The sequence below is a fragment of the Hypanus sabinus genome, chromosome 8 (assembly GCF_030144855.1).
Source record: "Hypanus sabinus isolate sHypSab1 chromosome 8, sHypSab1.hap1, whole genome shotgun sequence".
Lineage (NCBI taxonomy): Eukaryota > Metazoa > Chordata > Chondrichthyes > Myliobatiformes > Dasyatidae > Hypanus > Hypanus sabinus.
In genome coordinates this window covers 19639096-19664339 of record NC_082713.1, presented here as the reverse complement: position 1 = coordinate 19664339, position 25244 = coordinate 19639096, and the positions used below count along the sequence as shown (strand labels likewise).

The window sequence follows — 25244 nt, the reverse complement described above, 5'->3', positions numbered from 1 at the left end:
TTTCATGATTTTTGAAAGATCATTGCTAAAGCTCCCACAATCTCTTCAGCTTCTTCTTTCAGAACCCTGGGGTATACTCCATCCGTTCCGGGTGCCTTACCTACCTTCAGACATTTTAGCTTCCCGATACCGTCTATCTAGTTTTAGCAACTGGACTTACTTCTGCCCTCGACCCTTGAATTTCTGACTTACTGCCAGAGTCTTCAACAGTGAAGAATGATGTAAAATTCTTAAGTTTGCCCACCGTTTATTTGTTCCCCATTACTCCCTCTCCAGCATCATTTTCCAGAGGTCCAATATCCACTCTCACCTCTCGTTTACTCTTTATATATCTGAAAAAAAATGATATCTTCTGATATTATTGGCTAACTTACCTTCATATTTTATCTTTTCTTTCCTTATGGCTTTTTAGTTGCCTTCTGTTGGTTTTTAAGAGCTTCCCAATTCTCTAACTTCCCACTAATTTTTCTGCTCTATTTTCATAGAACATAGAAACATAGAAAACCTACAACATGAAACAGGCCCTTCAGCCCTCAAAGCTGTGCCAAACATGTATTTAGTTTAAAAATTACCTAGGGTTACCCATAGCCCTCCATTTTTCTAAGTTTCACATACCTATCCAAGAATCTCTTAAAAGACCCTATTGTATCCACCTCCACCACCGATGCTGGCAGCCCATTCCACACACTCACCACTCTCTGCGTAAACAAACTTACCCCGACATCTCCTCTGTGCCTACTTCCAAGCACCTTAAAACTATGCCCTCTTGTGTTAGTCATTTCAGCCCTGAGAAGAAAGCCTCTGACTATCCACACGATCAATGCCTCTCATCATCTTATACACCTCTATCAGGTCACTTCTCATCCTCCGTCACTCCAAGGAGAAAAGGCCAAGTTCACTCAACCTATTCTCATGAGGCATACTCCCCCAAATCCAGGCAACATCCTTGTAAATCTCCTCTGCACCCTTTCTATAGTTTCCACATCCTTCCTGTAGTGAGGAGACCAGAACTGAGCACAGTACTCCAAGTGGGGTCTGACCAGGGTCCCATAGAGCTATAATATTACCTCTCAGCTCTTAAACTCAATCCCACGATTGATGAAGGTCAATACACCGTATGCCTTCTTAACCACAGAGTCAACCTGCACGGCAGCTTTGAGTGTCCTATGGACTCAGACCCCAAGCTCCCTCTGATCCTCCACACTGCCAAGAGTCTTACCATGAATACTATATTCTGCCATCATATTTGACCTGCCAAAATGAACCACTTCACACTTATCTGGGTTGAACTCCATCTGTCACCTCTTAGCCCAGTTTTGCATCCTATGGATGTCCCGCTGTAACCCCTGACAGCACTCCACACTATCCACAACACCCCCAACCTTTATGTCATCAAAGTGTCAGTTATCACCACTTGGGGTTCCATTCCTGACACTGTCTGTAAGGAGTTCATCTGTTCTCCCCATGACCGTGTTGGTTTCCTCTGGGTGCTCTGGTTTCATCCAGACACAGGATTAGGGTTAATGCATTGTGGGCATGCTATATTTCTACCAGAATTGGGTTGTCCCCTGCATGATCCTCGCTGATTTGATTTGACACACAATGATGCATCTGACAAGAACAGCTAATCTCTTTATCTTTTATTTTGTTTCTTTCAAGATGCACAGCTTTTATAAAGCCATTTCCTTATTTGGCTGAGACGTTAATGGAAAGAAGAAGATAAAATCTAATTAAGGAATATACTTTACATGTGCCACTTAAAATTCTGAAATACATATGGCCTGATTGAAGAATCTGTAACAAAATGTCTCCATACATGCTCATCATTACATGGAGAAAGTCATTACCACATTTCTGATGCTTTGAGTACTACGCAGAATTAAAATTTTGAACATGAATAATTTGTGCAAAAATTGACCTTGTTACTAGTGCTTCAAGTTTCTTGAGCTGGGGTTGGGGAGGAATGAGGACCTTCCAGGGGTTTAGTCAGTAATAGTATTAACAAGTTTGAAAATGTGTCGGGTTTGCAGACTGAAGATTTGTTTTTCTGATCACTTTGATTTTATTCAAAATGAAGAACTTAAAATGTAATTTCACATGGCTGCATCTTCCAAGGGTTGGTTTTGACAAAACCATTAGCCCCTTTACAATTTTATTTTTGCTGTGTTTCTGCTTGAATATTAAAATTCCTTAGGAACAGAGAGAACTCTGCTGTGGAGCAAGTGACTTCAATGTGAAATGGGTTGTAACATGTAGAAAGCAGCCACAGTCCTGATCTTCAGTAACTAAATAACCATGGCAAAAATAATGCATCATTTATATTACCATCATTTACATAATTAAGTTTTATCAAAGCTGTATCAAACAAATTTCCTTTTCATTATTCATTTGCGGCATATGGACAAGAGTAGCATTTATTGCTCCTTTCTTTGAGAAGATGATGCTTTATTCATAGTTATCGAGGGTGACAGCACAGAACGAGGCCCTTCAGCCCGTCTAGTCCATGCCACACTATTATTCTGGCTAGTTCCATCGGCTAGCAATGTTTGTGGTGTAGACCAAAGAAGAGCTGGAATTACCTTGTGCTCCATCTTGGGGCTAGAGGTTGCAGGTTTGGAGGTGTTGTCAGAGAACTGTTGGTGAGCAGTGATTTTTTTGTAGATGGGTCCATATGGCAGTGGTGGTGAAGGGAGTGACTGTTTACAGCAGAGGATTAAACTCCAATCAAGCAGGCTATACTTCGTTGAGACACAGCACAGTAACAAGTCCTTCTGGCCCAACAAGCCATTGTGTCCATGTGACCAATGAACCTCCTAACCCGTACATCTTTGGAATGAGGGAGGAAGCTGGAGCACCTGGAGGAAACCCAGGCCATCATGGGGGAGAACATAGAAACTCCTTATAGAAAGCAGCAGAACGGAACCTGGGTCACTGGCTCTGTAATAGTGTTCCGCTCACTGCCACACTACCAAACACCCCTGTTTACTGCTAAACAATGGTAACAGACAACCAAAGGTCAGTCGAGGAGGGCTTAAGAAATGTCATAATGAAGGAAACAGTAGACTGGAGAGGAGGCATTTGACACAATCGGTAGTGGTAGAATATCATATTTCGCAGATGTAAGGGTAGAGGAATCCAAATAAATTGGAAAGCTATGGAGACTGGAGAGTGTTGCAGAAATAGTGGAGGGGTGAGACCATGAGGAATTTGAAAAGAAAATATGCTACTCTTAAAGTGAGCTGTTACTGAACTGAGAATGGGTGGGTGAGCACACACAGAACAATGAGATGGTTTATTATTGAATTGAACTGAGTTGACTTTATTTCTTACATCCTTCACATACATGAGGAGTAAAAATCTTTACGTTACGTCTCTGTCTAAATATGCAATATGCAATCATAGCAATTTGTAATAAATAGAACAGTCAATGTAACATAGAAATACACTCTAATAATCAGTGAGTTCATCAGTCTGATGGCCTGGTGGAAGAAGCTGTCCTGGAGCCTGTTGGTCTTGGCTTTTATACTGCAGTATCATTTCCCGAATGGTAGCAGCTGAAATAGATTGTGGTTGGGGTGACTAGTGTCCCCAATGATCCTACGGGCCCTTTTTACATACCTGTCTTTGTAAATGTCCTGAATCATGGGAAGTTCACAACTACAAAATGCACTGGGCTGTCTGCTCCACTCTCTGTAGAATCCTGCGATTAAGGGAGGTACAGTTCCCATATCAGGCAGTGATGCAGCCAGTCAGGATGCTCTTAATTGTGCTTTTGTAGAAAGTTCTTAGGATTTGGGGGCCCATACCAAACTTCCTCAACCATCTGAGGTGAAAGAGGCGCTGTTGTGCCTTTTTCACCACACAGCTGGTGTGTACAGACCACGTGAGGTCCTCGGTGATGTGGATGCCCAGGAACTTAAAGCTGTTCACCCTCTCAACCCCAGATCCATTGATGTCAATAGGGGTTAGCCCATCTCCATTCTTCCTGTAACCCACAATCAGCTCCTTTGTTTTTGTGACATTGAGGGAGAGGTTGTTTTCTTGACACCGCCATGTCAGAGAGATGATTTCTTCCTTGTAGGCCACCTCATTATCATTTGAGATTCGGCCAATCAATGTAGTGTTGTGGGCAAATTTAATTAGCAGATTGGAGCTGTGGGTGGCGACACAGTCATGGGTATACAGGGAGTAAAGGAGGGGACTTAGTACACAGCCCTGAGAGGCTCCTGCATTGAGAGTCAGAGGGGTGGAGGTGAGGAAGCCCACACTTACCACCTGCCGGTGATCTGACAGGATGTCCAGAATCCAGAATCCAAAAAGCAGGGTCAAGGCTGAGGTCCCTGAGCTTCTTGTCGAGCCTGGATGGAATAATGGTGTTGAATGCTGAACTGTCGTCCAAGAACAGCACTCTCAGATAGGCATGTACCAAGATACAATGAGGAGCTTGTCTTGCATACTGTTCATACAGATCAGATCATTACACAGTGCATTGAGCTAGAATAAAGTAAAACAATAACAGTGCAGAATGAAATGTAAAAATACACAAAAGTTGCAGAGCAGGTAAACGATAAAGTGGAAGATCATAATGAGGTAGATTTTGAGGCCAGGAGTCCATCTCATCGTACAGCAGGTCCGTTCAAGATAACAGTGGGATTGCAGCTTTCCTTGAGCCTGGTGGTACGTGCTTTCAGGCGTTTGTATCTTGGGTGGGGATGTCTGGGGTGGGTGGGGTTTTTGAATATGCTGGGTGCTTTATCGAGGCAGTGAGAAGTATAGACAGAGTCTCTAGGGGGGAGACTAGTTCCTGCAATGTGCTGAGCTGTGTCCACAACTCTCTGCAGTTTCTTGTGGTCATGGGCAGAGCAGTTGTCACACCAAGCAAAGGTTGAGCTAGTATTCCTGATAGGAATTGGTCGGCTGAGTGGATTAGAGTTCTGGGAAGCTAGTCAGCTGAACTCATATTTCCTGGAATGCCAAAGGCCGGTTTAATTGAGAGTTTTGAAAGATAGAAAGGTCCTGTGTTGGGTGAATTAAGGATAAGGAGTCAAGATATTCAGAAGATAAGTACAATAACACTGAGAAAATGATCCAGCTGCCAGTTTTTAATCAGTAGATGTAGATCTCACAGAACTTCATGGTCTGTGGATGAAACATTTGCAGAAGAGCTCAACAGGCATTGCCTCAGAGAAGCTATGTGATAAGCAGAAGGGGATTTATTTTTGTATAAGTAGTTTGAAACTACAAGCACAAATGCAAATCTGTACTTCTTATTACCAAGTAAAGTGATTTCTGTCACCACCATGCCCCAAATTCAGTGGATGCTTCCAGCATTCTGTCCACCTCTGGTGAACAGTTAATTAGGCTCCCAGATGTAGCAACAGAAAATGCTGAAAATGCACAGCTGATCTGAACTGAACAAAGGTTTAATTTTTACTTAAAATGTTAATTCTCTCTCCACAGATGCCGCCTGACCTACTACGTCTCCCCAGCAATTTCCATTTCTTTTGTTTTGAGATCTCCAGCGTCTCCACTTTTCTTTGGATTTTCTGGTTCCAGATGCAGTGCCTTTCTTTCAGCCAAGTTTCAAAACTGAAGCATTCAGGATGTTTTTAATTTTTTTTAAATGCTTTTAATTTTGTTTTCAAATGCACTAGACTGTTGCCTCAGCGTCAGTTTGGGGATTTTTGTTAACTGAGGTTGTTTGCAGTCATTGAGAGGGTTTAAAAGTGTGAGCTTGACCAAGTGTTGGCTCAAGTCTTTATGCTCCTTCTCCTTCTACTGTTACTCCAGCAGACACCAACTGCTTCTCGTATTACCTACGCTCCCGAACCTCCGCCTCCACCCATAATGTGCGATCCTGGACAACAGATGCTGGCCTACACAAACTTCTACCCTGGGCCGCCACATCTGCCACCTTACAGCCCATACGATATACAGGTACTTAGATAATAAGACTGTTTTATCAACATCATCGGTGAACGCTACACTCAGCGGCCACTTTATTAGGTACCAGAGTGGAACCCAGTGTGATCTTCTGCTGCAGTAGCCCATCCACTTCAAGGTTCGACGTGTTGTGCATTCAGAGATGCTCTTCTGCACACCACTGCTGTAACACGTGATTATTTGAGTTACTGTCATCTTCCTGTCAGTTTGAACCAGTCTGGTCTTTCTCCTCTGACCTCTCTTGTTAACAAGGCAATTTTGCCCACGGAACTGCTGCTCACTGGGTGTTTTTTTGTTTCTCGCATCGTTCACTGTAAACTCTAGAGACTGCTGTGCGTGAAAATCCCAGATCAGCAGTTTCTGCGATACTCAAGCCACCCCATCTGGCAGCAACAACTATTCCATGGTCAAAATCAATTAGATCGCATTTCTTCCTCATTCCGATGTTTAGTCCAGACAATAACCGAACCTCTTGACCATGCCTGCATGCTTTTATGCATTGAGTATTGCCACATAATTGGCTGATTAGATATTTGCATTAACAAGCAAGTGTACCTAATAAAGTGGCCATTTAGTGCGTTTATTACTGTGGTGGCAGCTCTGTGTATATTCTTTGCTACTCTGCTGATTTCTGCTACCCGATAGCAGTAAGACCAGAGCAGTACAGACTGCTACACCGAGGCAAATAAGATCCTGGGCTATGCTGGATGTTGGCCGAACCAGGGTTTTGACTCAAAACTTCGACTCTACCCTTTTCCTAGATGGTGCCTGGCCTGCTGAGTTCCTCCAGCACTTTGTGGGTGTTGCTCGGATTTCCAGCATCTGCAGATTGTTTGTAAGTGGATGCTGGCCCTGGCCCTGAGCAATAAACGTGCTAGAGCAACAGTATACCACTAGAGGTGCATGGTCAGTGAAAATGAGGTCTTACCCGCACTCCAAGTGGACATAAAAGATCACTATGCAACTTCAACCTGCAGCAGGGAGTACTCCCAGTGTCCTGACCTCCTTTATTATCAACATAACACAACCTTACTGAAAGGGACAGTTTGTGCTGGATGTGACGAACGGATGACTAGAAGGATGTAGGGAAAGAGTTCTAAAGAAAAGTGGGTGATGAACCCCTCTCTAAATTGCAGACAAGACCCACCGAATTCTGAAAAAGTAATATATACAGTGAATTCTGGTTAATTAGGACACATCGGGACCAGTACATTTTGGCACAATGAAGCAGCTGTCCCAATTAGCTGAAGTTTTATGGAAATAGTTAAAAAGGTACAAAAAGACAAACGCCCATTAAATGCGTACAAGTTATGTATTTAAATGAAATACAGAATAAATTAGAACAACACCAATGTTACTACAGTGCTATTAAACTGTGTATTAGTTCCTAAAAGTTATTTCAGCTCTCACCTGTGGCTCCAAGTTTGCATGCAAACAACTGCACACCAGGGGACTGCTTCCACCGGTGGACTAAACCAGGTGAGGGCGGGCCTTATACCCCGGTGAATTTGGGTCATGCCTGTCATAGCATGTGAAGCCAGTTCTGGAGGACTGTGTGGGGGAGACCAACAGTGAGATCGAACCACCAGGAAGGTGGTTCTGCAACGCTTCGTGGAGGGTGAAGTACATGGCAAGGCACAGAAGAACTCAAGGTCGTCTATCACAACCAAGGAAGACCCCAGATTGCGATGACTGCTTGTAACACTGGACCTAGACTTCCAAGGTCAAGGGAACAGTACGACCTCAATGCAACATCTTTCCCCCTTAAAAACTCTCCTGCATAGGCTTTACTGGTACTGTTGGATACGATGGAGAACCAACCTCCAATTGACATTGGAATTCATCCAGTATGCGTGCACTTCTGATTTACTCTAAATGAACCAAATCTGCGCAGACACCTGGTGTATGATAATGGATACTGGACTGCCTTCAAAGTTTGAAGTAAAATTATTATCAAAGTACATTTACATCACCATATACAACCCTGAGATTTGTTTTCTTGCGGGCATACTCTGTAGGTCCAAGAATCATAAGAGAATTAATGAAAGGCCACACCCGACAGGACAAACAACCAATGTGCAAAAGACAACAAACTGTGCAAGTACAAAAGGAAAAAAGAAATAATAATAACAAAAAAATAAGCAATAAATATCAAAAACATGAGATAAAGAGCCAGTGGGGATAATTCCACTCAAAAGGAATTTGAGTGACTTTATCGCCTCTGGTCAAGAGCCTGATGGTTGAGGGGTAATAACTGTTCCTGAACCTGGTGGTGTGAGTTCTGAGGTTCCTATACCTTCTTCCAGATGCCAGCAGCAAGAAGAGAGCATGACCTGTGTGGTGGGGGTTCCTGATGATGGATGCTGCTTCCTTGCGATAGCAAGCCGTCTAGATATGCTCAGTGGTGGGAAGGGCTTTACCCACAATAGACTGAGTCATATCCTCTGCTTTTTGTAGGATTTTGCATTCAAGGGGCATTGGTGTTTTCATACCAGGCTGTGTTGCAACCAGTCAGTATACTCTCCGCCACTCATCTATCAAAGTTTGTCAAAGTTTTAGAAGTCATGCTGACTCTTCGCAAACTCCTAAGAAAGTAGAGGAGCTGCCATGCTTTCTTCGTAATTGCGGTTACGCACTAGGCCAGGAGCAGATCTTCTGAAAGTGTAATACTGAGGAATTTAAAGTTGCTGTCCCTCTCCACTTCTGATCCCCTGATGAGTACCGGCTCATGGACCTCAGGTTTCCACCTCCTGAAGTTAATAATCAGCTCCTTGATCTTGCTGACATTGAGTAAGAGGTTGTTGTTGTGACACCGCCCAGCCAGATTTTCAGTCTCCCTCCTATATGCTGATTCATCACCACATGTTATTTGGCCAACAACAATGGTGTCGTCAGCAAAATTAAATATAGCTTTGGAGCTGTGGTTAGCCACGCAGTTGTAAGTGAGTGGAGCAGGGACCGAAGCACCACAGCCTTATGCTGCACCTGTGTTGATGGAGATTGTTGCCAATCCAAATTGACTGGGGTCTGCAAGTGATGAAATTGAGGATCCAGGTGCACAAGGAAGTATAGAGGCTTAGGACTTGAAGCTTATGATAAGTTTTGGGGGGATGATGGTACTGAGTGCAGAGCTGTAGTTGATAAAGAGCATCCTGATGTACGCATCTTTGCTGTCCAGATGTTCCAAGGTTGAGTGAAGAGCCGCTGAAGTGGTATCTGCTGTGGACATGCTGTACTGGTAGGCAAATTGGAGTGGATCCAAGTTATTTCTCAGGCAGGAGGTGATGTGTTTCATCACCAGCCTCTCAAAACACTTCATCACAGAGCATGTACGTGCTACAGTACAATGACCTTTGAGGCATTCATACAATGCTTTCAACAATTGCATCCTCCAAGTCTTCATTTTCATTGTAACATTTAAGCTGGTTGTCGACACCTTCAAATTCTTTATAGGTCCTAACTTGTTGAAGTAGTGAAATAGTTTCATTTTCACTCCTGGCTGTCTCTGGCATCTCCAGCCTGAACGCTTGAAACCACAGTGAGCAAAACAGTTCCGAATTGTCTTACTGCTTATTTCTTGTCAGCTATCAGTGACCAAAATCACAGCATTTTGAACACAAACGCACGCAACTAACGCTATTTAAAAACTGTTCGCTCTAAGCTTGGTGTAGTGTCCGAAGGTCACACAGGTGCAAGCAACAGGCCCTATTTAGAAGCTGTTCGGCAACAGTCTTCTGTCGCAATTAAGTCGAATAGTGTCCCAAATAAATGAAGGGAATCCCGGCTTTTCTCAATGAGTTATTGTTTTTTAAGAGTTGCCCGAATCCCGGCTTTTCTCAATGAGTTATTGTTTTTTAAGAGTTGCCCTGATTAACTAATGACCCAATTAACTGGAATCCACTGTACTTGCTATTCTGATTGTGGTAATTTGCAAAGTGAGTCGAGGGATGTCTGAGCCACAAGAACAGCTAAAAGTGCAGCTGAATTAGAATCAAAATCAGGCTTATTATCACTGACGTTAGTTGTGAAATGTGTTGTTTTGTGGGAGCTGTGCATTGCCAGCATAAAAAATAACTATTATACGTTACATTAAAAATTAATTAACAGTGCAAATGAGGAATCGTGAAGTAGTAGAACATAGAACATAGGAGAGTACAGTACAGGAAAGGGCCATTCAGCTACAAAGCAAGCTGAATACACCCAAACACTAATCCCTCCTACCTGTACCATTCCATATCCCTCAGAATCAGAATCAGGTTTATTATCACTGGCATGTGACGTGAAATCTGTTAACTTAGCTGCACCTTCCTTACATCCATGTGCCTATCCAAATACCTCTTAAAAGCCTCTAATGTGTTTGCCTCTACCACCAAACCAGACAGTGCATTCTAGGCATCCACCACGCTCTGAGTAAAAAACTTAACCCTCATAGCCCCCTTGAACCCATCCACTCTCACCTTCAATGCGTGCCCTCTGGTATTAAGCATTTCCACCCTGGGAAACAGATACTCTTATAAACCGCTATCAGATCTCCCCTCAGTTTCCAACGCTCCAGAGAAAACGACCCAAGTTTGTCCAGCCTCTCGTGAAAGATCATGCCCTCTAAACCAGGCAGCGTGCTGGAAAACCTCTTCTGCATCCTCTCCAAAGCCTCAACGTCCTTCCTATAGTGGGGTAACCAGAACTGTATGCAATACTGTAAACGTGGCCTAACCAGAGTTTTATAAAGTTGCAACATAACCTCCTGACTTTTGAACTCAGTGCCTTGAATAACATAAGCAAGCATTCCATAAGCCTTCTCAACCGCCTTGTCAACCTGTGTAGCCACCTTCAAGGATGGTTGCTTCTCATTTTGATCATGAGATCTCTCTGGTCAGCAACACTGCTCTTAACAGTGCACTGTGTTTTGCATTTGCCCTACCGAGGTGCGACACCTCACACTTATCTGGGTTCATAGTCTGTTCAGAAGTCTGATGGCAGAGGGGGTGAAGCTGTTCCTGAAACTGTATTGCTACGTGTGGGTATGAATTTTCGAAGGCTGCAACATACATTCAATAGGAGACCACGAGGGGAAGTTGTGAGGTCACTAGATAATCGCGTATGATGAGCATAGTGAGTGGATCTGATGAACTGAGACCCTCTGTTGGCTGGGGTTGACCATGGATATTGCATCCTAGCTGATTACATGATATGCATACCAGGGCAGTACGATATGGAGAGCAAATTATTGCACATGCAGCAGGCTCCCCCTCTCCACGTAGCTGATAAATCCAAAGGAACGGCAGAGACCAACACAGTTTGGCACCAGCGGCGCTGCAAAAGTTGTCAGTCTGTGTTGAACTCAGTGTAGGATTGCCTTAGGGACACCAGATCCAGATTTTATCCTCGAGGTTTAATCCCGAAGCCTTCCCCATGAGTGGGTATAGCTGCAAAGCAGCGGAGGCTTGAGATCAGAGTTTTCCTTCGAGATGAGCTGCCAACCATGAGCCCCATATACCCAAAGCAACTGGTTTTCAGGCCCTTGCCCCTTCTGCTGTCCAGAGAAACAGTTCCACTAAGTGAAGGCCTATCGACTTGGTAGTCATGGGCTATTTAAGACATGGCACTGGGAGCATCAGATAGATCATGTTTGGTGTTTAATGTCAACTAGGATGTATTTATAGGAGTTTTAAAATAATTTTTTAGAGCTGATAAGCTAGACTTCCGTGAGACATCCATGGCAGAAGAGATTCTGCAAATGCTGGTATTTGAGAGTAAGATATACAAAATGCTGGAGGAATTCAGCAGGTCAGGCACCCATGGAGAGGAATAAACACTCGATGTTTTGGGCTGAGACCTCTCATTGGGGCTGGGAAGGAAGGGAGAAGAAGCCAGAATAAGGTGGGTGGGGGGGCGGGGGGGGTGCTGGGAAGTAATACAAGCTGGCTAGTGATAGGTGGAGCTAGATGCAGGGAAGGTAGGTGAAATAAAAAAGCTGGGAGGTGATAGGTGGAAAAGGTAAAGGGCTGAAGAAGGGATTTGACAGGAGAGGAGAGTGGACCATATGAGAAAGGGAAGGAGCAGAACACGAGAGGGAAGTGAGGATAAGAGAATAGACGAGAGGAATGGGAAAAGAGAGAAAGGGGAGGGGGAGAAATTACTGGAAGTTAGAGAAATCAATGTTCATGCCTTTAGGTTAGAAGTTAACCAGCCAGAATATGAGGTGTTGCCTTTCTAAGTTGAGAGCAGTTCCATTAGAAATTGCTTTTGGTAGCAACAAATAGCTCCATTCTAGATTTCTCTTCATAAGATTTGCTATTGGGTTTTTTGTTAGCGTGACTGTTGTTATATGACTTCAAGTATTTTTCAATTAATGTCTTTATTCCTGTATAAACGAAAGGCACCATAATAATAGATGTTCATGTTTTGGCAACTGAAAAATCCCATCCATGATTTCTATATATTTGATGTTAAGTATCATGAAAACAACAAATCATCATCCAGTAAGTGGGCTGCATTGAGTAATATTGATTGATTCCTTTCTCTGTAACAGCACCCCAGTATATTCTCGGCCTCGACACCGTCTGATGATTCACAGTCCATTTCACAGTCTGCTTCAAGTTACATGTGGCCACCAAACACTCCTCCTCGCTACTCCCCAGCATACTTCCCACCCGACGAAAAGCCGCCACCTTACACGCCGTAGACCTGGGACCTTCCTCCCGTGACCGGCACAGGCCTGGTCGAGCTGAAGACCTCTACAACAAGAGCAGCGACCGCATGGATCACCGCGTGACTCCGTGCGATTCCTCTCACCACCCGCTCTCGCTGCAGTGAATTTTACGAGAGGAACTTACCTGTACAAAACAAAAACAAAACCATCAGCGTATCATCCTGCTACCTATTGTTAAGGGTATGTTAATCCTTATTTGTTGGAAAATAATTCACTTATACTCAAGGTTACAGTGAATAAAAAGCAAAGAAACAATTTTGGAAATTCAAGGTCCGTTGGCGGTGTCATTTAACCCTTGATCCAAAGAAGAAACGAGCTTAAGGAGTTAACTACTCCATCCTATTTTCCTAGGTTGCTAATTTATTGATAAAGGCAGACATACTATATGTACTTTATAACTGATAGTCTATTTTTAGCTTTATGGTATTAACTTCCCCTGTGACTTTTTTTAACCCATTGAAATCCCTACTTTTTACTAATCTGCATTGCTGTTTACAAAGATATTGTGTATATTCTTGGTGTCTAGATAAATGATACAATGCTGCTGTTATCAAGTAGATGTGTACTAACAGAGGCTTATTTTCGTACTATGTACTGGTGGTACACCAGGTTGGTGTGCTGGAATATTAGTCCATTATCTTTCCTTCTTACCACAGCACAAGCCACACAGACCGAGTTTGGTTGTTCTGTTGAGCTGATTTCCATGTTTTTTCTCTCTCTCTCTCTCTCTCTCTCTCTCCCCCCCTCCCCCTCCCTCCCTCCCTCTCTCCCTCCCTCCCCCCCCCCCCCCCCCCCCTCTCTCTCGCACTTAAGATCTGCACCCTTGCACTAAGTGGAGAAAATCATCTGGGTTTCCAACTCTAATTCCTTGTGCGAATGTAGCATTAGAAAACAGAGGGTAAGGCTCAGATCTTCCATGGGTCAGTATTCACAGGAGGAATGTTCCTAATGTTCTTAGAAGAAAACAAAATGTCTGTGGTTAGGAGAGGAGTTAAGAAAATTTAATTTCCTTTTCACAACTGAAACACCTTCCTTGAAGCAAGGAGGTAAAGTCATAAAAAATAAAGTTATGTTATTAGTAGCTGAACTCTCTAGCAATAACTCTTTTGTGGCATTATTAACATGGTAAACAACTGCAGGACTATTATCAGACGAAATCTAATACCAAGCCACAGTAGGGTAGGTTGCTAAAAACTTGGTGAAAGAGGCAGGTTTTAGGTAGTTTGTTAAAGAAATAGAGGAGATGGAGTAGGGGAGAGAGACCTTGCTTACATCCTTGGCAGCTGAAGACAGTGACAGAATTGAGCAAGTAGCTGAGATTAGTGGAAATCAGATTAACTGAGGCTGGAGAATTGGAATTGGAAATGGTTTATTATTGTCACATGCAGTGAAAAGTGTTTTGTGCATACTGTCATACAGATCAGATCATCACATGGTGCATCAAAGCAGAACAAGGTGAAACAATAACAATACCGAATAAAGCATAACAGCTACAGAGAAAGCGCAGTGCAGGGAAACAACAAGGTACATCATCATAACAAGGTAGATTGTGAGATCAAGAGTCCAATTTACCTTACTAGGGGACTACTTCATAGTTTTCTAACAGCGGGATAGAAGCTATCCTTGACCCTGGGGGTATGTGCTTTCAGGCTTTTGTGTCTTCTACCCAGTGGAACAGGGGATGAGAGATATGTCTGGGTTGAACGGGATCTTTGATTACGCTGGCTGTATTACTGAGGCAGCGAGAAGCATAGACTGAGACATGAGGTGCCGAGTCTGCAACTTCTTGTGACTTAAGGGACAGGAAGGCTTTAATACATACGTTCCTCAACCGAGGGAAGGCACGCCTGCAAGAGCAGAGGTGAGGAGCAAATGGGACTTGGTGGGAGTTTGGCCAGCAGTTTACTGAACACCACCTCCACAGAGATCTGATGACTCAATACTGAGCAAACCACTTGTGGCAAAATCAGGGAACAGAAAATAGTTTCTTTGATGACTGCTTAAGAGGTGACAACCGAAAGAAAATGTGATTGTGCTGTAGAAGAAGACAAATACCTCTAATTGTGGTAGTTTTGAAAAATCACTCGGCATACTCCTTTCTCTGAGGACATTGATGGGAGCGGTAAAACTACATAAACACTGATTATACTATTTAAAAGCATTCAAATCATGCCATTAAAACATGTCTGTGCAATGTTCTACTTCAGTAACTATCATTTTTTTTACACTACACCGTCTGTTACACTGCAGTTTATTGCCTCAATCCAAGGACACGATTGGTTTGGTTCACAGGGTCTGCCACAGAAACTGGTAAGTCTGGGGTCTGAGATTGGGTGGACACTCTCCAAGCCTGGGGAGTGGCTGAGAAGGAGACCGGAGAACCCCAAACTGGAAGAGAGTGAGGTAAATGGGTCATTCTGGTAAGGTCTGGACTCCAGGGAGTCATAAAGAACTACAGCCCAAAGGCAGGCTGAGGTCATCTGCCTGGTCCCACCTACCTGCGCTCGGACACTTCTTATCCATGTACCTATCCAAACTTCTCTTAAGTGTTACAATTGTAGCCACATCCACCCCTTCTGCTGGCTGTTTGTTCCACACTCTCACCCCCCTCCGAGTGAAGATATTCCACTTCAGCTTCCTCTGTGGTATTTTACCTTTCACCCTAAACCTATGCCCTCCTCTTCTAACCTCACACAACATGAGGGGAAAAAGCCTGTATACATTCACTCTCTCTATACCCCTCATAATTTTATGTACTTCTATAAGAGTCCCCATCGTTCTTCAGAGAACAAATTCCTAACCTATTCAACCTTTCCCTCTAACTCAGGTCAAATTCTTGAAATGTCTTTATGAGCTTTATCTGCATTATTTCAAGCTTCTAAAATAGGTAATTCCTCAGGCGTAGAATTGTTGCACCCTAGAGAGCAGGACAATACACTGATCTGAGTCCGAAGGGTATGGGCCGAGTGTGGGTGTGATGGGCTGAATGGCCCTTCTGTAACACCCCCTGTGACTCTGAAATGACAGCAACATCAGGGTCTCACAATTGCCCAATTTAACTTGGACATTCTGGTTTCTAGTGGTCTTCCAATCTTTGTCCATGGGATGCCCTGTTTTGAAGCTTTCTCCTCTACACACAAGGAAAATCAATAAATTGAATCAGAATCAGGTTCGTTATCAGCTTAAGTTTATTATCTTAAGACCATAAGACATACAGTCAGCATTTGGCCATTTGGCCCCTTGAGTCTAAATCTGCCATTTCTTCATGGCTGATTTATTATCCTGCTCAGCCCCATTCTCCTGCTTTCTCCTCATTGCCTTCGATGCCTCTACTAATCAAGAATCTATCAACCTCTGCTTTAAATACACCCAATGACTTGACCTTCACAGCCGTCTGAATCAATGAATTCCACAGGCTCACCACCCTCTGGCTAAAGAAATTCCTCCTCATCTCTGTTCTAAATGGACGTCCCTCTGCTCTGATGCTGCGCCCTCTGGTCTGAGAGTCGCACACCATAGGAAACATCCTCTCCACATCCGCTCTACCCAGGCATTTCTATATTCGATAGGTTTCAATGAGATCCCCCTCATTCTTCTAAACTCCAGCCAGTACAGACCCAGAGCCATCAAACACTGACATATGAAGTGTGTCATTTAGTGGCAGCAGTACATAAATTACAATAAGAAATGTAAAAAAATATCATGTAAAAAGAGAGCAAAATAATGAGGTGGAGTTTATGGGCCATGCAGAAATCTGTGTGTCTTCAGGCTCTTGTACCTCCACCCTGATGAAAATTGGACATTTTTACGACATTTTCATATATTTATGTATTAGTCTTCTCATAAAATATTCTGAAAATGTTTGTGTAGTTAGTCATTCCAGATTGGTAACTCCTATTTAAGAAGCAGCAAGGCGGCGCAGCTATTAATGTAGTCTGCTCTCACAACTGGAGATGACTATCTAAGTAGTCATCTCCAGTAACGAGGCTTTGTTGCCCAAGATCTGGAAATCAGTATTTGGATGCCAACCATAATTACAGTGAAATGGACTGTCTGCTTTTAAAACAAATCAGATTTACTGTGGAGTATAATTGGCATCACAATAATATTTCACCATATAAAGAAATGTAGTTTCTCGAAGAGAAGGTAAAGATTAAAGTTCAAAGTAAATTTATTATCAGTGTACATACGTGTCACCATATAGTACCCTGAGATTCTTTTTCTTGCAGGCATACTCGGTAAGTCTATAGAACAATAACCACAACAGAATCCATGAAAGAGAGCCCAATGTGGGCGCCCAGCCACAGGGCAGAAGACAACAAACTGTAGAAATAATAACAATAAACAAATACACAATAAGTATCAAGAACACAAGATGAAGAGTCCTTGAAAGTGAGTCCATTGGTTGTGGGAACATTTCAATGATGGGTCAAGTGAAGTTATCCCCTTTGGTTCAAGAGCCTGAGGGTTGAGGGGTATAACTTCCTGAACCTGGTGGTGTGAGTCCTGAGGCTCCTGTACCTTCTTCCTGAAGGCAGCGGTGAGAAGAGAGCTTGGCCTGGGTGGCGGGGGTCCCAGGACATTAGCTTTATTTGTCATATGTGCCGGCCCTTTGACCCAGTATATCAGTGCTTGACATAATGCAGAATTAAATCAATTTTCTTCAGCATATACACAATCCATATCCCTCCATTCCCTGCATTTTCATACTGCTTATTCCACAAATCCGAACAGTACCACCATCACCATGCTGTCCGGCTCCCTCCAATGCCACTAATGTGAGCTCATTAGCCATAGAATATGGAGGGGTCAAGTCATAAGGGGCGAGTACTTCAGTATGTGCTGGTGGGGAGGTCAACGCGGGCAACTCCAGGGGCTGATGCACAGCAGAGTATTGGGGAACACTAACATCAGTATGGGATTCTGCAGGACAGTGGCATGTTTTGAATTCAAAATATTGCAGCTCGACAAAACTGGTTAAAACACACTTGGAGTACTGTGTTCAGTTCTGGTCACCCCATGTGGAAGCTTTAGGAAGGATGTGGAAGCATTAGTGAGAGTTCAGAGGAGATTTACGAGGATGCTGCCAGGATTAAAGAGCAAGTCTTGTGAAGGAAGGTTGAGTGAGCGAAGGCTTTTCTCTTTCAAGCCAAGGATAGTGAAAGACAAATTGATAAAGGTCTACTAAAAGACATGGGAGCAAAATTCGGCTATTCAGCTCATCGAGCCTGCTCCATCATTCCATCATATCAGATTTATTATCCCCCACGACCCCATTCTCTTGCCTTCTCCCCATACCTTTGACGTGCTGACCAATCAAACATCTGTCAACTCCACTTTAAATACACTCAATCAGTTGGCCTCCACAGCTGTCTGAGACAATGAATTCCACAGATTCGCCATCCTCCTCATCTCTGCTCTGAGCATTCATCCCTCTATTCCTAGGCTGTACTCTCTGGTTCTAGACTCACCTACTATGGGAAACACCCTCCTCACATCTACTTATCTGGGCCTTACAATATTTGATAGGTTTTAATAAGATCCCCCATCATTCTTCTAAACTTCAGCAAGTACAGCCCCAGAGCCATCAAACACTCCTTGTGTTAACCCTTTCATTCCTGGACTCATTCTCGTGGACCTCCTCTGGACCCTTGCCAGTGCCAGCACGTCTTTTCTTAGATAAGGGGCCCAAAACTGCTCACAATACTCTGTGTGGCCTGACCAATGCCTCAGCATTACATCCTTGCTGCTATGTTGTCGTGCACTTGAAATGAATGCTAACATTGCATTTGCCTTCCTTACTGACTCAACCTGCAAGTTAACCTTCAGGGAATTCTGCACAAGGACTCCCAGATCCCTTTACACCTCTGATTTTTGAATTTTTTCCCCCATTTAGAAAATAGTCTATGCCTTTATTCCTTCTACCAAAGTGCATTTCCCTATTCATTACTCCATCAGCCATTTCTTTGCCCATTCTCCCAATCTGTCCAAGTCCTTCTGCAGACTCCCTGCTTCCTCAGCACTACCTGGCCCTCCACCCATCTTCATTCCATCCGCAAACATGGCCACAAAGCCATGTCACCCAAATCATTGACATACAAAGTGATAAGGAGCAGCCCCAACACTGACCCCTGTGGAATATCAACCAGTAATGGTGGCCTTTACTCCCACTCCTACTCTTTGCCTCTTGTCAGTCAGCCAATCTTCTTTCCATGCTAGTATCTCTCCTGTAATACCATGGGCTCTTGTTACGCAGCTTGATGTGTGGCACCTTGTCAAAGGCCTTCTTGCCAGCCATGGTTGCCTCATCCTCCCTTTAGAATACTTCTTCATCTTTAGGATGTATCTGTTTCTGTGCCTCCCAAACTGCCCCCAGAAACCCCAGCCATTGCTGTTATGCCATCATCCCTGCCAGTGTCCCCTTCAATCAACTTTGGCCAGCTCTTCTCTCATTCCTCTGTAATTCCATTCACTCCACTGTAATACTGATACATCAGACTTTATCTCTTTTCTCTCAAACCACAGTGTAAATTGTGTCATATTATTTTCACTGTCTCTTAAGGGCTCCTTTACCTTAAGCTCCCTAATTAAATCTGGTTCATTACACAATATCCAATCAAGAATTGCCTTTCCCCTAGTGGGATCAATCACAAGCCGCTCTAAAAAACTATCATAGGCATTCTACAAAAGTCATCTCTTGGGATCCAGCACCAACCTGATTTTTCGAGTCTAACTGCATATTGAAATCCTCCATGACTATCATAACATTGTCTTTATAAGAGGGAGAGATAGAATTGACAACCAGGGACATTTTTCTTCCCAGAGCAGAAATGGTTATCATGAGGGTATAAACTTTAAGGTGTTTCAAAGAAAGTATAGTGAGAACATCAGAGGTAGGTTGTGTACGCAGAGAGTGGTAGGTGTGTGGAAGGCGTTACCTGGGGTGCTAGTAGAGGCTGATACATTAGGGACATTTAAGAGACTCTTATTCAGGCAAATGGATTAAAGAAAAATAATGAGCTATATTGGAGGGAGGCATTAGATTGATCTTGGAGTAGGCTAAAGAGTTGGCACAGCATAGTGGGCTGAAGGGTCTGTACTGTGCTGTAATGTTCTATGTATGTTCATAAATCAATCAGGAACGGCAGTGTGTCAGAGGGTCACAGAAACAGCCGTGACAGTTTGCTGCTAGTTAACACCGATGATGCATTTCACTGTATATTTCAATGGACATGTGATAAATTAATCTGAATCTGAATTTGAGCTGGACACTTTTGGTGAGGAGAAGGAATAGAGCTGTATTAGAGGGTCTATACAGAGACATAGCTTGGTAGGTTGTCCATGCAGGCATTTGGCACTAATTAGGAAATCTTAAATGCAACTTACTGGAGCGTAGAAAGTCAAACACCTAATCCTGGAGGAGCCAGAAACGTACATATACTTGAACAGGTGAGACCGCAGCCTCTTCTGTTTTGTTTGAGGGGGGGGGGGTCAGAGGCCAATAAAAAGAGCAATGGATTTATCAAATTTTGGGGAATAATCATCCCAATAAGGAATTCAAGACCGGCACTAAGAGGTAGGTGTTACAGGTAAGACGGATCGGAAGTTAAAGATCTAATATCCAAAATAACAATGTCCATTTATATATTCAAGAGATCTGCAGATGCTGGAAATCATGAACAACAAGACACAAAATGCTGGAGGAACCCACCAAGTCAGATTGCATTTATAGAGGGGAATAACAGCTGATGTTTCAAGCTGTGACCCTTCATTGACTGGAAAGGAAGGGGACAGAAGCCAGAATAAGAAGGTAGGGACAGAGGGGAAGGGGTACCAGTTGGCAGGTGGTAGGTGAGATCAGATGAGAGGGAAGGTAGGTGGGTGGGGAGAGGAGATGAAGTAAGCAGGGAGGGGATAGGTGGAAGAGGTAGAGGGCTGAAGAAGGAGAGAACAGTGGACCATGGCAAGAAGGGAAGGAGGAAGAGAACTAGAGAGAGGTAATGGTTAGTGAAGTGGTGAGAGGTTATCAAGAATAGGGAATGGAAAAAGAGTGAAGGGGGCAGGAAATTACTGGCAGAGAAATCAATATTTATGCCATCAGGTTGGAAGTTATTTACTGTATATGGTGCTTTTAATGTTGTAAAATGGTTCTATGGCATTATGGCACACAGCTGCAGAAGGAGACATTAGGACTGATAACCGAAGGCTTGGTCAGAGAGCAAAGCTTTAAGGAACTTTAAAAGGAGGAAAGAGAAGCCTCAGAGCTGGGGACTGAGGTTACTAAAGAGATAGCTTCCCAGAGCTGGAGACCGAGGATCCCGAAGAGGCAGCCATGACTAAACCCAGGGCTTCACAAGCCAAGGCTCAGGATTGTATAACAGCACTTCCACAGGACAAAATGTATGAAATGTATTGAATGCATTCTGGTGAACTGTATTGGGGGTAGAAATACTGAAATAATAAAGCACTATAACGAGTTATTTCCATCTCTTGACAAATCTTTTTACGATAATACATCAAGAACCCAAAGTTGGTATTTTTATGAGAAAAGACTGCTAACAAACTCATTTTTCTTTGGTCTTGATTTTTTAAATTTCAGTATGTTCCACATTCCTCATGTATAAAACCACATTTTTAAGAAACCTCAAAAGAAAAATCTAAAAATGTGTGGTTTATTGTCAAGAAATAAGTTTCATATTTTGCAAACCTACAACATGATAAATTTCCACAGACGCAAGACCTTAAGACATAGAAACAGAATTAAACCATCTGGCCCATCGAGTCTGGTCTGCCATTTCATATTGGCTGATCCAATTTTCCTCAGCCCTATTCTCCTGCCTTTCTTCCCATGTTTCCTCATGCCCTGACCAATCACCAATCTATTAATCTCTGCCTTAAATAAATGTAAAGTCTTGGCCTTCACAGCTGCCTGTGGCACTGAATTCCACAGATGCACCACTCTGGCAAAAGAAATTCCTCCTCATTTTCATTGTAAAAGTACTCTTCTCTATTCTGAGACTGTGTCCTCTGGTCTTAGCCTCTCCCACCATGGGAATCATCCTCTCTACATCCACTCTATCAAGGCCTTTCACCATTCGATGAAAGGGCTTCAATGAGGTCACCCCTCATTCTTCTGAATTCTAGTGAATACAGGCCCAGAGCCGTCAAACACTCTTCATATGACAATTTTCATGAACCTCCTTTGAACCCTCTCCAATTTCAGCACATCCTTACCAAGATAAGGGGCCCAATGCTGCTCACAATATCCCAAATGAGGCCTCACCAGTGCTTTATAAAGTTTCAACATTTTATATGTTTTATATTCTAGTCCTCTTGAAATGAATGCTAACATTGCATTTGCCTTCCTCACCACAGACTCAACCTGCAAATTAACCTTTAGGGAACCCCTTCACTCCACTGTAATACTGATACATCTGACTTTAGCTTCTCCTTCTCAATTTTCAGGTTGAATTTAATCATATTATGATCACTTACCCTTAAAGGGTCCTTTACCTTAAGGTCTCTAATCAATTCTCATACGTTGCACAACACCCAGTCCAGAATAGTTAATCCTCCAGTGGGCTCAACCACGAGCTGCTCTAAAAAGCCATCTCATAGGTATTCTAGAAACTCCCCCTCCTGGAATCCAGCACCAACCTGATTTCCAATCTATTTGCATATTTAAATTCCCCATGAGTATTGTAACGTTGACCTTCTGGTTTGCATTTTATATCTTTCGTTGCAACTTGTAGATCATATACTTACTGCTGTTTGGGGATCTCAATACAACTCCTTTCAGGGTTGTTTTTTCCCCTTGCATTTCCTTAGCTCTATCTGCAATGATCCAACACCTTCCGACCCTCTGTCATTTCTTTCCAATAATTGATTTCATTTTTTACCAACAGAACAACGCCACCCCTTCTACCTTCCTGCCTGTCCTTTGAATACAATCTGTATTCATGGACATTAAGCTCCCAGCTATAATCTTTCAGCCATGATTCAGTGATGCCCACAACATCAAACCTGCCAATCTGCAACTGTGTTGCAAGTTCATCTACCTTATTCCATATACTGTGCATATACAACTCCTTCAGTCCTGTATTTACCCTTTTCGATTTTGTCCTCCTTTTATGTTGCAATTCATCCTGTTGACTACAATTCTGCCCTTCCTCATTACAGATTGCCTCTGTTTGTAAACCAGCTACCTCGTCTTCAGCACTATTATCCGCCTTTCCTATGGTACTTCTTGCATTGAAATATAAGCAGCTCAAGACACTACTCACATTATACATAACCTTTTGATTAATAACTTTGAATGAGGTCTTTCCAACATCTGCCTCCACAGCCTCTCCACTAACTGTTCTGGCACTCTGGCTCCCATCCCCCTGCAACTCTAGTTTAAACCTCACTGTGCAGCATTAACAAACCTTCCCGCTAGGATATTAGTCCCCTCTGGTTCAGGTACAAACCATCCCTTCTGTACAGGTCCCATCTTCCTTGGAAGAGAACGCAATGATCCAAATATATTATCCCCTCTCTCCTACATCAACTGCTTAGCCACGTATTAAACTGTATAATCTTCCTAGTTCTAGCCTCACTAGCACGTGGCACAGATAGCAATCCTGAGATCACAACCCTAGAGGTCATGTCCTTTAATTTAGCACCTAACTCCCCATGCAGAATTTCATCACTCGTCTTACCCATGTCATTGGTACCTACACGGTACCAATGTTCACCCATGTTCACCCTTACATGTAAGAATGGTGGGGATTTGATCTGAGATATCCCGGACCCTGGCACCCAGGAGGCAACATACCATCTGGAAATCTCATAGTGGACCACATACCCCTTACCCTAATGAATCCCCTATCACCATAGCATGTCTCTTCTTCCCCCTTCCTTTCTGAGTCACAGAGGCAGACTCAGTACCAGAGACCCGACAACTGTGACTTTCCTCCGTTAGGTCAAACCCCCGACAGTATCCAAACTGATATACCCGATGTTGAGGGGATGGCCACAGGGGTACTCTGCACTGGCTCCTTAACCCTTTTCCCCTTCCTGACTACCACCCAGTTTCCAGTGTCTTGCACCTTGGGTGTAACTATCTCTCTGCATGTCCTGTCTATTACCCCCTCAGCTTTCCAAAAGACCTGGAGTTCATCCAGTTCCAGCTCCAACTCCCTAATGTGGTTTGTTAGAAGCTGCCGCTGGATACACTTCTCGCATCACCAGAGAAATTTAGTACCAGAAATAAATTGGAGTTATGGGAAAGGTTAAATAAGAAAATGAATCTCAGGGTTGTATATGATGTCATATAAGTACTTTGACAATAAATTTACTTTGAACTTTGAGGTTAGGGGTTTAATCACTAAAGCGTAGCAGAATAAGGGCAGATATGTTAGATTTACTGTATATAAAATTATGAGGGGTATATGCAAGGAGGCTTTTTCCACTGAGGCTGGGTGAGACTAGAACAAGAGGTCATAGGTTTAGGGTGAAAGATGAAATATTTAAGGGAAACAAGAAGGGAACCGTCTTCATTTGTAAAGGTGGTGAGAGTGTGGAAGGAGCTGCCAGCAGAAGTGATGGATGCGGGTTGGGTTTAACATTTGAGAGAACTTTGGGTAGGTATATGGATGGGAGGGGTATGGAGGTCTGGGATCTGGCTGATTAATAGTTTAGTATGGGGTGAAGGGCCTGTTTCTGAGCTGTTCTGTGACTCTGTCTGCAGCTACCTGAATTCACAACTAGTAAGCAGTAATTGCTAAAGATACCAGCAATCACCTAGGAGGTGGTTACCATGTGAAACTAACAGAATTAATCAGAGGTAACGTATAACTTATGTGGCATCATCTTATTTTAAGCAACACATAAGATGGAAATGCTTAATAAATGCAGCGTTCTTAATAAACCAGTTCTCACTCACCCTTTCCTGAAGTTGTCATTATGGTTGGGGTCATAGAGCACTGAAACAGGCCCTTTGGCCCATCTAGAGCTGCCAAACTGTTATTCTGCCTAGTACCAGTGACCTGCACCTGGGCTACAGCTCTCCATTCCCCTCCTATCCTGTCCTTATCCAAACTTAACTGTGCAACGAACCCACATCCACTAATTCCACTCATGCCACACTCTCACCACCCTCTGAGTGAAGAAGTTCCCCTTCAGCTTCCCCTTGAATATTTCACCTTTCACCCTTAACCCATGACCTCCAGTTGCAGTCTCACCCAACCTCAGTGGAAAAAGCCTGCTTGCATTTACCCTATTTATACCCTATGTATGCCTGTACCAAATCTCCCTCATCCTCCTATTCTACAAGGAATAAAGTGCTAACTTATTCAGCCTTTCCAATAATTCAGGTTTTATTAATAGTTATTCGTGATTTTATTAATATGAAGCAGCAACTCTCATGGTTCTCAGCCACATGGCCGTTCTTCATCATTAGTCACAGAGAGATATTGCTATCCCACTGTATTTAACATCATACTCAGATCCAGGCCTGCACTCTCCTGATATCGAAATAAGGTCCATTACATGCACAAGTGCAATGAAAAAATTTACTTGCAGCAGTATCACAGGCATTTATAACACC

At 43.2% G+C, this 25244-nt stretch overlaps 1 protein-coding gene and 1 long non-coding RNA gene across 3 annotated transcripts in view; one reads left to right on the top strand and one right to left on the bottom strand.

Annotated features, from left to right (window-relative positions):
* Positions 1–13403, top strand: part of tmem255a (transmembrane protein 255A) — a 106485-nt gene extending 93082 nt beyond the window's left edge. The window contains exons 8-9 of one of the 2 annotated variants that reach the window (XM_059976785.1): positions 5791–5937; positions 12476–13403. In XM_059976785.1, the coding sequence (XP_059832768.1) occupies positions 5791–5937; positions 12476–12628 (300 nt within the window). In that variant the 3' untranslated portion in view covers positions 12629–13403. The other variant, XM_059976786.1, reaches the window with a different exon arrangement.
* The window catches only part of LOC132397951 (uncharacterized), a 103265-nt gene that overhangs the window by 5881 nt on the left and 72140 nt on the right, over positions 1–25244 (bottom strand). The window lies entirely within an intron of this gene.